Raw genomic sequence first — 15,048 nt, 5'->3', positions numbered from 1 at the left:
CGGCTGGAATTATATCAGAGCACAACCAGAAATGCTTACATGGTGTAAACCTTTCTCGCTGTGTTTTGATATTTCAGGTTATATACCCTGTGGAGTGTACGTACTGCAGTAGAAGAGAGAAAACAATGTCGTCTCGAAGTCCCATGTTTCTTCGCCAACTGTACGTATGAATCAGTAGACATATAACGCAAACATACATGTAGCATTGACAAGCGAGATCCTCGTAAAGATAGTCCGGTGCTAGATAAACACTTAGTCAAGTGGACTTTCAAATGTCATACAGCCACAGCCTGGTACACATCACACTCAATACAAATGTTATTTCTTTCTAAATTTAGTCGACAGGTCAAAGTAATATATGATGGAAGTGAATTTGACTGGTCTCCATATATATGTACAACAGTGCTTGCACAGCTTTTACCTTGCATCCTTCAATAATTTCAAAATGTTCTCAACACAAAATAAGTCGACAGAGTTGTCTCTACTGCCCTCGTAAAATAATATCCACCGCTTGTGCAAGATCGTCGACAATACCACTTGGTTTCACATCGGGATGATGTTCATCCGTTGGCCGGTACTTCCCTGATCGAACCAATACTCCTCTCAGTCCAGCCTGCTGTGCTCCTCCAACATCACTAACAACATCATCTCCAATCATAACTACCGACTCCGCTGACACACCCAACCTGTTTACAGCAGACAAGAAATAAGATTTTGCCGGTTTTCCAATAATTTCAGCCGTTTTACCACTGGCATATTCGAGGGCACGAGTAAACGCCCCATTGTCCATCTTAAGACCATCTGTCTCACAGTAATAACGTCCCATTCCTAATGAAAACAGCACAACATCTGGACTCTTCATTAAAACCAAAAACGCCTCATTCAGCCTATCATACGTAAAGTATTCGGCCGCGTCTCCTACGACGACCGCATTTGGATCTGATGTGTCTAGTCCGTCAAAGTCCGGAAGTGCGGCGGAATGAACAAGCAGATGCGGCCGCAGTCGACGGCGCTTCAACTCCGTCACCACAGCAGGAACGGGCGAGAAGACTTCGTTCTCTTCTATATCGTCAAAACCTAGACGACGTAACTTCTCGACCAGCTTCCGACAAGTGACTTGTGTTTCATTCGTGCAGAATCGAACGGGAATGTCGGCAGTGCGGAGACTGCTGACGGCGTCGACGGAGCCGGCAATAGCGGCACCGCCCCCTTCTCCGCTGTTGTACAACACACCAGTGATGTCCAAAAGTAGACCATGTATCTTTGGAGACTGAGCCCAAGCCATTATCCTTGCTTGTACTACTAATTGGAAAGATTTTCACTAAAAAAATAACCAGGACCTCGTACCGACAAAACGAAGGTATAGATATCTAAATTCCACAACACAGCAACACCGTCTAAAGCAAACTTCCCAGCGTACACAAATGACAATATCAGCAAATCTCGTTCCGTCGATTGCCTAAATAGACGCATGCGCATAACAACAGATGTTTTTGATATCAACAAGTAACCCGGCATATTTGATTTCACGAAACGTTTCAGTATATCGGGCCGCTGGAGGTCCAGTTTTTTTTTAGTTACATTCTGGCACTTCTTTATTCCAAGAAATCTCACTTCTTTATCTAGACGTAATGTCTGCGTCTGTCTAGATTCACATATATGGATTTCATCAAGGTTGCATATTACATTTTTGTAACAATTTTACTTTCAATAAACGTATAATGTTCACAAGTTAATTTGCCAATCTTGTTAGACGCAAGCTGCTCTGTTGCCGTTGAAGTTGAGAATGCTGGATGGACGTAAACGACGTCAGGTGCACTGCTCCACCAGGAACGACTGGTTTACAGATTTGCAATATCAAGTTAATCATCATCAAATTGTCGCTGATATAGCTAGCTGTAAAACTGTCTTTCTGTGTCCGTCTATTTGTATTAGGAACTGTTGCAAATGGCGTTAGCATATAGTCAAGAAGAGAGCAGTCACTGTGAGATGGCCTCTCGGTCGTCAAAAGGGGTGAAAATTTATAGAGGTACAGTACGTGTTATAACTGGCCATTGCAAAGAAAGTAAAGTCAATGGGTTGCTTACCATTACTTAATTAATGAATTCAAGTCAGTAGCAAGTGTGCTGTCTATCAATATAGCTATGGCTATTTGTGATTTAGCATCATCGTTTCAAGTTGTATTTGCTATTCGAAGATGCCCATACAAATTTCTGGTACTGGGAGCCAAGCACAGCGTAAGAATACAATTTATCTTTTATGTTTACATATGCAAAAGTCGTGTGATATTGTGCTACCTAGTTGCCTAAACAACGAGAGACTGTTCTTCGTCAGAGCAAGTTGGTAGGTGTACAGACAAAAGATGAAGATACAAATTCAGAGTATGATGTCAAGCTACAAGAGAGCAGACAGTCGGGTATATATAGTACATGTATTTGTGCTTTTGAAAAAGAGATGAGATGACTAATATTTTTCACTTTTTCAATTTTATGATAATATTATTGTATCTGCATTTAAGTGTCAAAAAAAATGTGTTGTGTTGTAATAGGAGAAATCAATTATCAAAGTTGTCCTGTTACAAGAAATGTTCTTGTTGCCACCGTAGCACCCTTGTCTACCGACAAGTCTACAGCAGTCCAAGTTCAGATTTTCTTTCCTATGACTGATTTGTTTGTAATTTTATCGTTTGAAGGACTTGTTGGCTGTTTGTGGCACTGGTGGAAAGGGTAACCACCAGAGAGCAGCCAACACAGTTTCCATCTCATCATATTTCAAGCCTGACGACAAACATCTAAAGCCCATCAATGAAGGAAGCCCAAGTATTGCAGTTCATCCGCCATTACTGAAAAAACCAAACCCAAAGTAGGTGATTGGGTTTTGTCATTCCATCAAACAAAAATCAGAATTTGAGGCACTCACAGTCATAAAGTGTATTCTTGCTGCAATTCTATTTCCTGTAGATACCAACGAGCAAAGCAAACCAAGGTGAAGGCTTTATTGAGTCGTTCTATCAGCAGAGCCAGAAAGTCTCCTTTTCGAGCGCACAACAGGAGACTAAGCAGCAAGCTTCCTACTCGACTGTTTGACAAATGCCGATACAGTCGCAAGAAACCACAATTGTTGAAAACCAAAAGTTTTCAGGAGTTGAAATGTAGCAAGAGCACGTTGGGGGAATTAGTATCGACTTCAATCGACCATTGTCACGATGTCGCAGACAATGATGATGGAGGACAAGTCAACAATAACTCTGTAACTCCACCACATACAATTTGTCTGTGTAGTCCAATACCTACCATCACTACAAAAAAAATTAGTCTATCACAAGAAGTCACACCAGAACAACAAGACGAATCGAGAGAGTTAGTACTCATTAATGTTAGGAGAGTCATTTACTAAGTAGGAATTTCTGTCAATTAATAAATTAACCAATAAACTCAGCAAGTGGTCTTGGACTAGTGTGTGTGTGTGTGTGTGTGTGTGTGTGTGTGTGTGTGTGTGTGTGTGTGTGTGTGTGTGTGGTGTACCAGCATGTATATTTGCAGCTCTTTGGAATGAAATGTGGCAGTCTTGCTGGTAAACAAACATTGATTATCGTAAGACAAAAACCTCGATCCATAAACTCACAGAGTTAACTTCATTTTGTCTCACATTGTGATAAGTGAGATTTCAGTTGAAATGTTACAAACACGTCTCACTGAAATTTTGTTGTAGACAAATCAGCAGTTTGTCTCCGACTTATTTGGCAGCTAACGTGAACACAGTAAAGAGGCAACTAAGAAAGATAGCTGAAGGACAAGTATTAAGCCTCGTTGATGCAATACTGTAGCATATTGTAACGTGTCTGTTTGGCTAGGAATACTGCAAGAGACACGAAGATTACAAGAAGGGTGGAAAAGCCAGAAGTAAGAGGCAAATGTTATTAACTTATTTCGAGTTCGTATTACCTCGTTCCTTCTCCTCTGTTGCTGTAGGAAACCTTATGTTTCAAGTCAATCTCAGTCGGTTCAGTGAAGAGCAGCAGCAGGCTGTTGCCATGTCATTGCTCAAAATCTTTTGTGCAACGTCTGGCAGGGTACTGAATGACACTTGACATCATAACTAATCAATTGATTATAACCCATAATATCAATATGTTCTCTTGTATCTAACTGATAACACAATATACTGCTAGTCATCTCTTCTTCCACAACTGATTATAATAAACAAATATAAACTAGTAATAAATAATTAAAATTAAAATAAACTCTTAATACGTTAAAATTAATATAAATGTATGTAATGAAAATAATATTTTGTGTAAGTAAACATATTTGATAATATAAATTACTTGATATAACTGATTGTTATGCGTAGCACTTCAACTACGTCATGGACGTTTTGCTACCAGAAGCTCTCATTCTCTTGCAAATCGAGTGCCTGAAGTTTAGTCGAGAGGAGGTAATTGCTAAGGGTTAGTTGCATGCAATTAATACTCTTCACAATGTGATGTCTATTGTCAACAGGCTGAAGCCAACGTAGCAGTACCATAACATCAATTCAAAACGAAGACTAAGTAACAAGTAAATTATTACAGAATATTCAATTACGTATACAAAAATTAGAGATTTGCGTTCATAAGTGAGTGACACATTACGATACAAGAAGGCATAGTTATATGAGGAGAGTTTGGCAGACTGTTAAGGTTGTTAAGACAATTTGTTGAATGTAAGTTAGTAGAGAAAACAGATACAAGTAAGTTACCTATTTATACAAGTGTACTCTTACTGCTCAGTACAAGGCTACTGGTACACAGAGGTACGAAAAGTGGACTTTGTTATATAGCAAATAGTTAGTCATCTGAATAACTCTTAGAGGTGCTTTTTGGCCGCTTTGCCTCACTCCCCCTGTAGCAAAAATATTTGTGAAACGCTCGCAAGAGGAGTAGAGATCTGGGCTTACCTAGAAGAGCCATCTGATGATTTTCTCTTTTCCAATATCTACACAGAAATGGCCAATGATTGTCAGGGTTAAATTACTCATTGTGTAACACATGCACGCACATGCACACCACACACACACACACACACACACACACACACACACACACACACACACACACACACACACACACACCTTGCTGATCTTTTGCCATTCTCTGTCCAATTTTGTCTTCTCGTCACCCTTTGGATAGCGTCTCGTTTTTCTACCACTATCCATCTTAATACCATACTGAAACGCTGCTCTGTTCAACAGATCAAGCAAATGAACCATGAGTGTACAGACAATTGCAATGCAACACAAAGAGATCTAACTTGGGCATGGCTTCTTTCTGGTCCATGTACTCACGATATTCTTCTTCTGTCTCAAAATCCCATCTCTTCAACGGTCCTTTCTTATTGCCCTAAACATGATGAACAAGATGCATTGCATCAATTGAAGAGCATGTTCTGTACATGATATGCTTGTATTATACTGATATCACAAGTGATGGTATTACCCATACTTCTACTGTAGTGTGACTAAAGATACTAAATATGTGTGTATTTTCATAAAGAAATAGCAGCCCAATAACACTACACTATATCTGCTCTAAGCATAATACTCTATGTGATAATAGTCACAGCCTTTGATCAACAGAGTGTGTGTGGCATAAGAGTAGATTCTTGTTGAAATTTGGTCTCAAAATATGTCTGTTACCAGAGACCACTAGGTATCACATATCACACATTACACATTACATACTCTCATATATCTTCTTAGCCACAAATCTTGGTACATTTTGTGCCACTGTGGCTGTTGGAAAAGTATTTTGATTAATTAAATACATCTGCTCTCTGCCTTCAATTTCTATACTAAACCACCACACTAAACTCACAATAATTGCCAAAGATCTAACTGTATCATTGCCTTATGACCAAAATCTGCCATCCTAATCATTCTAAACATCTAACTTCAATCGTTACTCTAGAGACATCGCCAATACATTGTTTCAAATTAGTATGGCTGCCACCTTCCTAATGGATTCAAAATTTTGGTAAAGATACTAAACCCAAACTACCAAATTAAATTTCAATGTAGATTTCTGAGATTACAGTAAGTATTTTACACTAACCACGTGAGACTTAATTAGTTAACCCTAGCATGTCCTCTGTATCTTCCACTATTGTGTAATAGCTGCTGCCCGAGTGTGAAAAACACAGCAGAATGTCCACCACACTGTGCGCATGCAAATTTCATAGGAGATAGCATACCATGTCCATTTTGCTGTAGTCAGCCTCGTCATCACTGTCATACATTGCTCCACTAAGACCAAGTCCCCTAAATGACATAAAACACATTTACCAGACGAATGAGAGCAATGCCCCGAACACAATGCAATATGAGACCAATACTACACAAACATTTGTAGTAGGTGAGCATTCAGATGGATCAATTTTGTCATTGGCTACCATCTAGACATGTTTACTAAATTTGTAAAATATAAGTAAATCTAATAAATAGTAATACTAGTACATGGACTGGTCATCAAGTCCATGTGAAAATACACTCATGCTAGTGTACTGACCCTGGGTAGCATTCAGCGTAGCTGTCCGTTTCTGTTAACTCTTGAAGTCGACTCGATTTCTTCGTATCGTCGCCTTGCTTGAAACTAGATCCCAGTCTAAACAGTCACAAACAAGTGTGACAATTTTGTCACAGACAAAGGTAATTCAAGATTGTCCAAACCAATACAACACAAATATAGCAAACAAATACATAAAATGCTGTGGATACAGTTTGTTACGATTACTATCCCAGAGTCTCCTGAAATATAGGTTGTCATTTCGTAGGCAACTGGTGGCAAACAGCAAAATGGCATTATCAGTCAGGGTCCTAGCAACAGATCCCCATTCTCGTATGTTTACACAATCTAGGATTGTCACTGTCTTTAAGGATTCTGTGACCGTCCCAGTTTTCCAAGGTACAGATTGTGATAAAAATATTTTTGATGTGTCTGTCACATCATGTGTTTGATGTGTTTGATGCAGCAGTCAATCAAACTATGTCAACTGTCCAATTATTGCAGCCTCTATCTCTGGCAGCTACAAGAGTGTTCTTGTTACTTCAGTCTTCCATCAATGACAATCAGTAAACGCACCAAAAGGCTAAAGCCTTGATGTTACAGTTCAACAACAGATAGTAAGTTAGCAGTATCAACACTTTAATATAGATATAACAAAGCTGCAGCTACTGACACAAGAGTCAAAACAATAATTAACTGATATGCATGTATTAAGCATGTAGTAATAGCAACTGATTTTGTTGACATCAAAATGCACAATTTGAAGCTTGTAGGAAGCATAGTACACAAAAGTTAATGCGTCAACACAATCAGTAAAATGCGTAGCTTGATATCGTTGACCCTACTGTTCATGAAGCATTTGTGTGTGAACGTACACACACACACACACACACACACACACACACACACACACACACACACACACACACACACACACACAGCAGGCCATTAACCAGTGACTGTAGGTCTCTCTCATCTTTGACATTGTTCTTTGTGCAATAGGTGAAGCGCAAGAGATTTGCAAGGACTTTGCAGGAAAACAAGTAAGAGACGGGCCAAATGACTCCATTGCATTAGCCTCGACACTAGGCCTCCCTTTGCTTTCGGTGGTCCGACCGCACAAGGATAGCAACGGGACTGTATCACGTGATGTTCTCTCCAAAAAGCAAAAGGAGGCGTAGTAACACATTATGTCACGTGACTTGTCACCTGATCTATTTTGCAAATGATGATTGGTCGACTGTAAATCACATTTGAGTTACTTCCTGATTATTTCCTCTAAGACATGCAAAGATCAGTACACAATCGCCCACCTCACAGGTGTCATTTAGTGTGCTACAACAGCTTGTGTACCGACCCAAGAATATCGTTTGGGTGCGTTTGTAGGTTGCAAACAGTTGCAGTATTCTCCCTACATCGCAGCGAGTGAAGGTATCACTTTAGTCGCATGCAGCGATTGCTTCTGGAGTAGCTTCAAGCTGACATCAGCCACGTAGAAATTTCACGTGTAGTCGCAATGGCTTTTGATCGATTCCGGGAGCGCGATGATAGTTTAAGACAAAAGCATACAGTACAGTAGCCTAATTGGTATTGTGTAGTCTTCTAGTCAACGACAAGAGAGGACAGAGTCTGCACGTTGTCTTTTTGCGCGCGACATGGCTGTACAGTCTTTGCGGTCATTTCTTTACGCTAACTAAACAGTAAGCGGCATCGCAAATGCCAGCATGCATAGTTACTGACTGTATTTCGTGCCTTTCCGTTCCAACACCGTTGGTATGACGGTATACCTGCTGTAAACAAAAGCACACCTGATCTCTTTGTGCAAGTCTTTAGCAATACAAAACAATCCGACAAAGGGTGGGTTTTCCTAATGACATAATTAGTTAAGTTGTCACGTAACATAATGAGTTACTAGGCCTCCCTTTGCTTTTCGGAGAGAACATCACATGATACAGTCCCATTGCTATCTTCACGCGGTCGGACCACTGAAAGCAAAGGGAGGCCTAGTGTCGAGGCTACCATTGCATGGCGTCCTGGTTTCAAACCCATTCCAGTTCTTACTTACTGGCGTCATTCTCTACTCTAACAGACTTGGTAAGATGAAAATTATCAATCGTCAGAACGAGAATCAACTGAATGGGGACAGGCAAATGCAGAGCAATTCAAACTCTGGGCGCCACGATACCACATCACACACACACACACACACACACACACACACACACACACACACACACACACACACACACACACACACACACACACACACACACACACATACACACACACACACACACACACACACACACACACACACACACACGGCTCAAAAATCTCACCCTCTGTCTTTCTCTTGAGTCCGCTGTTCAGGCTTCCCGTTAACTCGCCTAAAATGCCACAACGCATGTAACAAAGATAAAAAGCAGAACTGTCACAATGCATAGCATATCAAATCCAGTAACCTATTTACAGTAGATGCCCGCAGTGACAAATCAATCAAGTGTCAAAAACACAGTCAAGTACAATCAGCATCCATTAATCAATAATGAGTATAAACTTCAAAATATTACGTAGGTTAGCATTCACATAAAGAAAGCCTTACTGTAAGTCTGCCGTGGACCATCCAGCGTTCAACTGCTGCTGACTGAGACCGGCTGCTGTCTCTTTTGTACCAGCGAGTGCTGCTTTCTAAAACATGACATCATCTTAGTGACGTTACTGGACGATGTGTTTCGTCATTCAACTGAGAAATAAGACACATAATGAGAGCACCTCAAGAGCAGCTATATCCAATGTCGGAAACTTCTTGGCAACACTTGCGGAATCTAACGGAAAAAATACTCACAGTCTCATGTTATGTGCATCAAATAACGGTAAGTTCTGCTTGCGTTGGATAGTAATTTGTGCTCAATTAGAAACTCTGTTCAAATAGCAGCCCCATAGATCTAACCAGTTTGAAAATTTAACAATAAAATTAATTTTTATAGTAACCCATTAACCTGATCAGTTCAAAAATTGTAACCCACGGGTTACTATTATAGGAAATAAGGCAATCAATGAAATATAATAAAAAATATTGAATTGCAGTTTATAAGCTGTTTAATGTGTCACCTTCATTGACTTCAATCTCGTCATTCTATACAAAAGCAACAGATTACACACTGTCAGTTATGTTGACATCAACGCAGTTGCTGACCTCCTTGGGTTTCTCAAAGTAACTTGAGGGTTTGGTAGCTTTCCCTTCCTTAGATTTCTTTAAGTGTCCAAAGTCATAGTTCCCGACGTCACCATAAATGCTACATTCATGCAAGAGTGTATATAATGAATGCCCTACTGTGCACATTACAATACAAACTACTAATAATACAACATTGTTTTGGGCTCTAATCAAATGTGGATCTAATTGACATTAATGCAACTCCATAGAATGAACTTCCTCTCTGTTGACGGTAAAGATAGAAGTTAAAGATCAGAGGAAATGCATAAAAAAGAAGCCGTCATCAGCAACGTAGCATTCGTTCAATTTGCTTAGCTTCTCTTTTCTGTAAAGTTTCTTTAGTACGAGCAGTGAATCGACGCCCCACCAACAATAGAATGGCATGTTAAACAAATGGTTATATTAATGTGCCTAATTCACTGGCAGTGTAAACTACACCAAGCTTTGGTATTATAGCCTACCACTGTTAGCTTGATTAGACAGCTTGAACTACAATGGTTTAGACACCCGTGAAACCCACAGTAATCAGCATTTGTGATGGTGCAATGTACAAAAATCACTCACCCAGACAGCAGACACACACACACACACACACACACACACACACACACACACACACACACACACACACACACACGCACGCACAACAAGAACAAGTAGAACAACAACAAAAACAACTACCATGCAGCACTAACTTGTCATCAGCTCCTGGCAATTTTTTCTTTTGCACTTCCTTCACATGCTGTACTCCTAAAGACACCAATACTGACAACACCCTGTAACAAACCACTGGCTACTCATAACCTTTGTCTTTCTTTTTAATTTTCTTGGTCGCTTTTCCTTGTCTGAGGTATGACAAGATTTGTGTCAGCTTGTTGATGACGATATCATTTACAGTCAGCATTGAATGAGACTAGCACACAACAAATTGCAAAATACAACAAAACTAGATCAAGCTGCATGAGCCAAGCAATAGAATTAACATTTGACTCTCTGCTTACTCAAGAGCTCAAGCTGTCTATTAAGTACTAATTTCAGTATATTAAGTACTAATTTCAGTCTATTGTAAAGACTAACCTCAAGCTGTGGACAGTCTGCTTTGCTCCTGATTAATGTAGTAGGAATATCGCTTTCTGCATAGTCATCATCCAGATCCACGATGTAAGCCTGTAAAGCAGCCACACTGACATCGCGCGTGCGCACGCATACACACACATACACACACACACACACACACACACACACACACACACACACACACACACGTACGTGCACACACACACACACACACACACACACACACACACACGTACGTGCACACACGCACGTGTGCACACGCATGCACACACGTACGTGTACACACACACACACACGCATGCACACACACACACGCACGCACACGTGCACACACACACACACACACACACACACACACACACACACCAATTCAGTATCCACACACAACATTATCCTTTAACAGTGACCAAATTATTACTATGTAGTTGTAACTAGTTGCATTACTGTGAGCACGACAGCATGCATGTGTGATCCGTACTCATCGAAATCAGTACATAATTACAATTACAATGCAGACCTTGCAAACCTTGCTGACAAAAATCCTTACCATTCTTCCTGGTTGGAAGAGATCGTTTCGTTCAGGAGGCATACTCTGGAACAGGGCACGATACACCCCTTTTGCTACAAACATAAACAAAAAGAAATGAACATTTTCAAAATTGTTCTCATTTTGTGGGAATAACGTTAAGCTGCAATTTAAGTCTACCGCTAAGCACCATACAAAATGTGTAGTGTAAACCATTACGTATATTACTAGAGCGCTACAGAGCCATGTAAACAGTGTAAGTTTGTCTAATGTTTGATAATATTCAGGCAATACTCACAAGCAGACATAACATGTAGTTAGTCTCGCGTAGCCAGACCTTTCCCGCCTACATCCTTCACGAGAAGGGTCTGGCTATGCAAGACTAACATGTAGCCAACTGTATGTTGACTCAAACTGCTATTGAGAGAACAAGGTTGTTGTAGCCAAGAATACAAATAAAATTTGTCTGTCTGTCTGTCTGTCTGTCTGTCTGTCTATCTGTCTGTCTGTCTGCATGCCTGCCTGCTTGTCTGTCTGTCTGTCTGCCTGTCTGAGCTCGGCGTCTGCCTTCGTCTCACAGTTGGATTGTCATTTGTCACCTTTTCTTCGTCAACTAATTTCTTGTGGCTTCTGTCAACGTCTGTTGTCGATCAAGATTGTGCATACATCTATTCCCGCTCTCTAAGCTTAGCGTCCACCTTTGTCTCGCAGCTGGATGGTCTCTTGTCGTCATTTCTTTGCCTGATCATCTTCTTGTGACTTCAGTTGGCATCTGTTGTCAGTCAGGGTTGTGTATGCACCTTTCTCTGCTCTCTGAGCTCTGCACCCGCCTTCGTCTCACAGTTGGATTGTCATTCATTCCCTTTTCTTCGTCAATTCATACAGACGTCTGCTGCAGATGGTCCATTATTTAATTTTGATCAAGGCCAAGTCCACTAGTTAATCTATGACTTTGTTGTTTGCAAGGACTGGTTTGCTCTCACAAATTCCTAGGATACGTACTATAGTAAAGTCTATATGAGAATAAAGTATCTCTCTGTCTGTCTGTCAAATGTCAAACATTTCTCTTATGTAATATGACAAACAACTACACCAAACAGACATATCTCAATAAGTAATCTTCTAACACATTCCAATGGCACAGATTAATCCACCTAATACAAAACGTTTTATGATACCCACCAACAGTAGTTCTAAATTCAACCTTCTCGTCTGAGACCTCTTTCTTTGCCCTTTCAAATAGACAACACCTCATCACCAATTATACTCTCAATCCTGTCAAATACACTAACTTAGCTGCGTTTCTCATTCTTTCCAATCTTTCCTCTTCTTCCTCCTCTTCATTCTGCTCTTGAACAGCTAATTCACTGCGAACCTATAATGTAACAATGGCAGTCAGATACACTTGTCAACAACAGCCTTTACAGAAATGACTAGCATGGTATCATATCGTTGGAGTTCATCCGTCCGTGTGGTGTGTGTGTGTGTGGGGGGGGGCCTCATGTGTCAAGTACCTCCACGTGGTGAGCCCCGGTAACGCAGACCCTGCGGCTAAACTTGACACCCGCTGACAGTTATTGTGAGGAGTAGTCCAGATACTGGCAGTGGTTTCACTTCTCTTGGTTTTGCAATCCAAGGAAGGAAGTTATTCATTTTTGCACAAGAGGTTGGCAAATTACATTGGTCAATTTCAAGATGGGCAAACGAGAGCAGAAGAAAGGTGGTTTTGTCCTAGTAATTTGCCAGTTGCCCAGGAGCACAATCCAAGGGCCCCGCTATCATAGTTTCTTTTGCTATGGGCGGCTTCAAGGTGTGTGTGTGTGTGTGTGTGTGTGTGTGTGTGTGTGTGTGTGTGTGTGTGTGTGTGTGTGTGTGTGTGTGTGTGTGTGTGTGTGTGTGTGTGTGTGTTGAATATGTACACGAGTGTCTGTACCCATTCACAAGTTTCTCTACACATACCTTTTGCAGTAGAGCATAATCCAGACCTTTCACCAAGTGAGTGTGTTCCATGTCACCACCAAGAAATTTGCTCTCTTCAATAGCTTGACGACGCTGTTCGTTACTAACGATCTGTTCACTAGTCACACGTGCAACAAAATTCATCAATAGACGTAATAGCTTTTGGCAAAAACTACGGTATGTACCCTTCTGGTCCTACAGCTGCATATATGCCTTGAGTCTTTTGCATGTCTGGTGCATCAACATAGTCTGGATTGGCACCATCACGACGTTCTCTTGCCTACATTAACCCAGAAAGAACAAAGTTACACTTTTGCAAATGCCCCCTGCTAGTGTATTACATAGTTGGAAACAAGCTCAGCATCCACATGAAGAAATAGAATAGAGATAAATCAGATCAAGACAACAAACAACTACCATAAACATTTCTCAAACTCTCATTTGACATTCTAGAGACAGAAGTGTACAATGAACTTTCTCTCCGTGATTAGGTTGATATGTGTCTTTGGTTAATCATTAATACACAAACACACAGACATGAATAGACTCCAGTATCATAAACACACAAATATGCATGCTAATGCAAGATAATAAATGCAATCTAACATGCTCATCACATTCAGTTCCTAAGTAAAACAAGTTTGTTAGACACATCAGAACTAAAAGTGGCATGACTGACCAACGTTTGAGCTAAAAATATTTCAGTCTAATATCACCTGTAATGGCAACAAATTTTGAGCATCCTTTTGACACATACACAGACAAACAAACAGAAAGATAAACAGAACGATAAACAAACAAACAAACACAAATGGTCAGAAACAAAGAGACAAACAGACAAAGATAAACAAACAAAAAATAGTTGAGAGACAGACAGTGTCACACAGGCAGACAGGCAGAAAACATACCAACAAACAGACAAAGGACAGACAAATAAACAACATCAAACGACAAGAAAGAGACACATAGATAAACAGGCAAATAAACGTACATTGCAAACAGAAAGACAAAAATTGTGAAGACAGAAACACAAAAAAATCGAGACTCTCCCAAAACACAGTCGACTCTTCAGTTGTGGTAAATGCGCACAAGTTACAACAAACTAGCCATCCATTTCACATGCTTACTCTATCTCTGTACTTCAACGCCAACTCTGCCTCTCTTTCCTGCTCGAGTCTCTTCAGTTTTGCATAATAACTGTGTTCACAATTAACAAATTTCCAAATATCAACAACAACAACAACAACAACAGCATCACAATTGTGTGTGTGCATGTGTGTGTGTGTACGTGCGTGCGTGTGTGTGTGTGTGTGTGTGTGTGTGTGTGTGTGTGTGTGTGTGCGTGCGTGCGTGCGTGCGTGTGCGTGTGCGTGTGCGCGCGTGTGTGTGTGTGTGTGTGTGTGTGTGTGTGCACAGAAACCTCACCTTTTCTTCTTTTTCTTCTTAGCAAGTGACTCGCTGTCTATCTTTCGTCTGTGTCCTCTGTAAAGTAACTACATTCAAGCAGTCTCGACTGCAACAGCAGACAAAACACAACAGACCCTTCCTTCACTGATTGTGTTGATGAAGCAGATGGATGACGTGGAGTCACCATCAACTTTCTGAAGTCCTCATTTGTTAGATGCATATGACTGTAAAAAAGATCCGTACCTGACACATTGTATAGCTATGCTTCCATGACAAGATTTACCTTTCGACACTCATGATTGCGAAGATTTCCAAGCATGC

At 40.5% G+C, this 15,048-nt stretch overlaps 3 protein-coding genes across 4 annotated transcripts; 1 reads left to right on the top strand and 2 right to left on the bottom strand.

Moving 5' to 3' along the window:
* Window positions 1–128: 128 nt before the first annotated feature.
* LOC134179998 (phospholysine phosphohistidine inorganic pyrophosphate phosphatase-like) lies at window positions 129–1,448 on the bottom strand. The gene has a single exon (XM_062647049.1). It carries the CDS (start codon window positions 1,283–1,285, stop codon window positions 482–484), a length of 804 nt encoding a protein of 267 aa, XP_062503033.1. The 5' UTR covers window positions 1,286–1,448; the 3' UTR covers window positions 129–481.
* A 63-nt stretch (window positions 1,449–1,511) lies between these two features.
* On the top strand, window positions 1,512–4,752 carry LOC134180025 (uncharacterized). Of its 2 annotated transcripts, XM_062647088.1 has the most exons (14): window positions 1,512–1,560; window positions 1,627–1,674; window positions 1,754–1,861; window positions 1,936–2,029; window positions 2,164–2,237; window positions 2,302–2,416; window positions 2,549–2,640; window positions 2,693–2,862; window positions 2,961–3,359; window positions 3,712–3,796; window positions 3,854–3,902; window positions 3,972–4,072; window positions 4,354–4,437; window positions 4,503–4,752. In XM_062647088.1, the coding sequence occupies exons 2-14, from the start codon at window positions 1,660–1,662 to the stop codon at window positions 4,527–4,529; spliced, it is 1,413 nt and encodes a 470-aa protein (XP_062503072.1). In that variant the 5' UTR covers window positions 1,512–1,560; window positions 1,627–1,659; the 3' UTR covers window positions 4,530–4,752. The 2 variants fall into 2 exon arrangements, with proteins under 2 accessions (XP_062503072.1, XP_062503071.1); XM_062647087.1 differs by having other exon boundaries at window positions 1,518–1,674.
* On the bottom strand, window positions 4,610–15,037 carry LOC134180024 (protein Red-like). The gene is made up of 23 exons (XM_062647086.1): window positions 15,011–15,037; window positions 14,862–14,951; window positions 14,746–14,802; window positions 14,448–14,517; window positions 13,506–13,600; window positions 13,321–13,438; window positions 12,654–12,736; window positions 12,544–12,593; window positions 11,383–11,456; window positions 10,836–10,925; window positions 10,563–10,671; window positions 10,454–10,508; window positions 9,738–9,837; window positions 9,653–9,677; window positions 9,314–9,366; window positions 9,144–9,229; window positions 8,881–8,928; window positions 6,545–6,640; window positions 6,231–6,297; window positions 5,292–5,380; window positions 5,113–5,221; window positions 4,939–4,976; window positions 4,610–4,883 (listed from the first exon to the last, which is right to left on the bottom strand). Exons 1-23 carry the CDS (start codon window positions 15,022–15,024, stop codon window positions 4,829–4,831), a joined length of 1,671 nt encoding a protein of 556 aa, XP_062503070.1. The 5' UTR covers window positions 15,025–15,037; the 3' UTR covers window positions 4,610–4,828.
* Between the last annotated feature and the right edge of the window lie 11 nt (window positions 15,038–15,048).

This window comes from Corticium candelabrum, chromosome 5, assembly GCF_963422355.1.
Source record: "Corticium candelabrum chromosome 5, ooCorCand1.1, whole genome shotgun sequence".
Classification (NCBI taxonomy): domain Eukaryota; kingdom Metazoa; phylum Porifera; class Homoscleromorpha; order Homosclerophorida; family Plakinidae; genus Corticium; species Corticium candelabrum.
This window is presented reverse-complemented; position numbering and strand designations above follow the sequence as displayed.

Bases quoted from the DNA above. Each gene is read 5' to 3' on its own strand.
- LOC134179998 (XM_062647049.1), bottom strand. From the start codon at position 1,285: ATGGCTTGGGCTCAGTCTCCAAAGATACATGGTCTACTTTTGGACATC.
- LOC134180024 (XM_062647086.1), bottom strand. The intron at 13,601-14,447 runs GTAAGCATGTGA...GGGTTAATGTAG, and splicing joins CGTTGAAGTACAGAGATAGA to GCAAGAGAACGTCGTGATGG. The intron at 9,230-9,313 runs GTGCTCTCATTA...GTCATGTTTTAG, and splicing joins TGGATATAGCTGCTCTTGAG to AAAGCAGCACTCGCTGGTAC.
- LOC134180025 (XM_062647088.1), top strand. The intron at 2,030-2,163 runs GTACAGTACGTG...TTTGTGATTTAG, and splicing joins AGGGGTGAAAATTTATAGAG to CATCATCGTTTCAAGTTGTA. The intron at 4,073-4,353 runs GTACTGAATGAC...TGTTATGCGTAG, and splicing joins TTTGTGCAACGTCTGGCAGG to CACTTCAACTACGTCATGGA.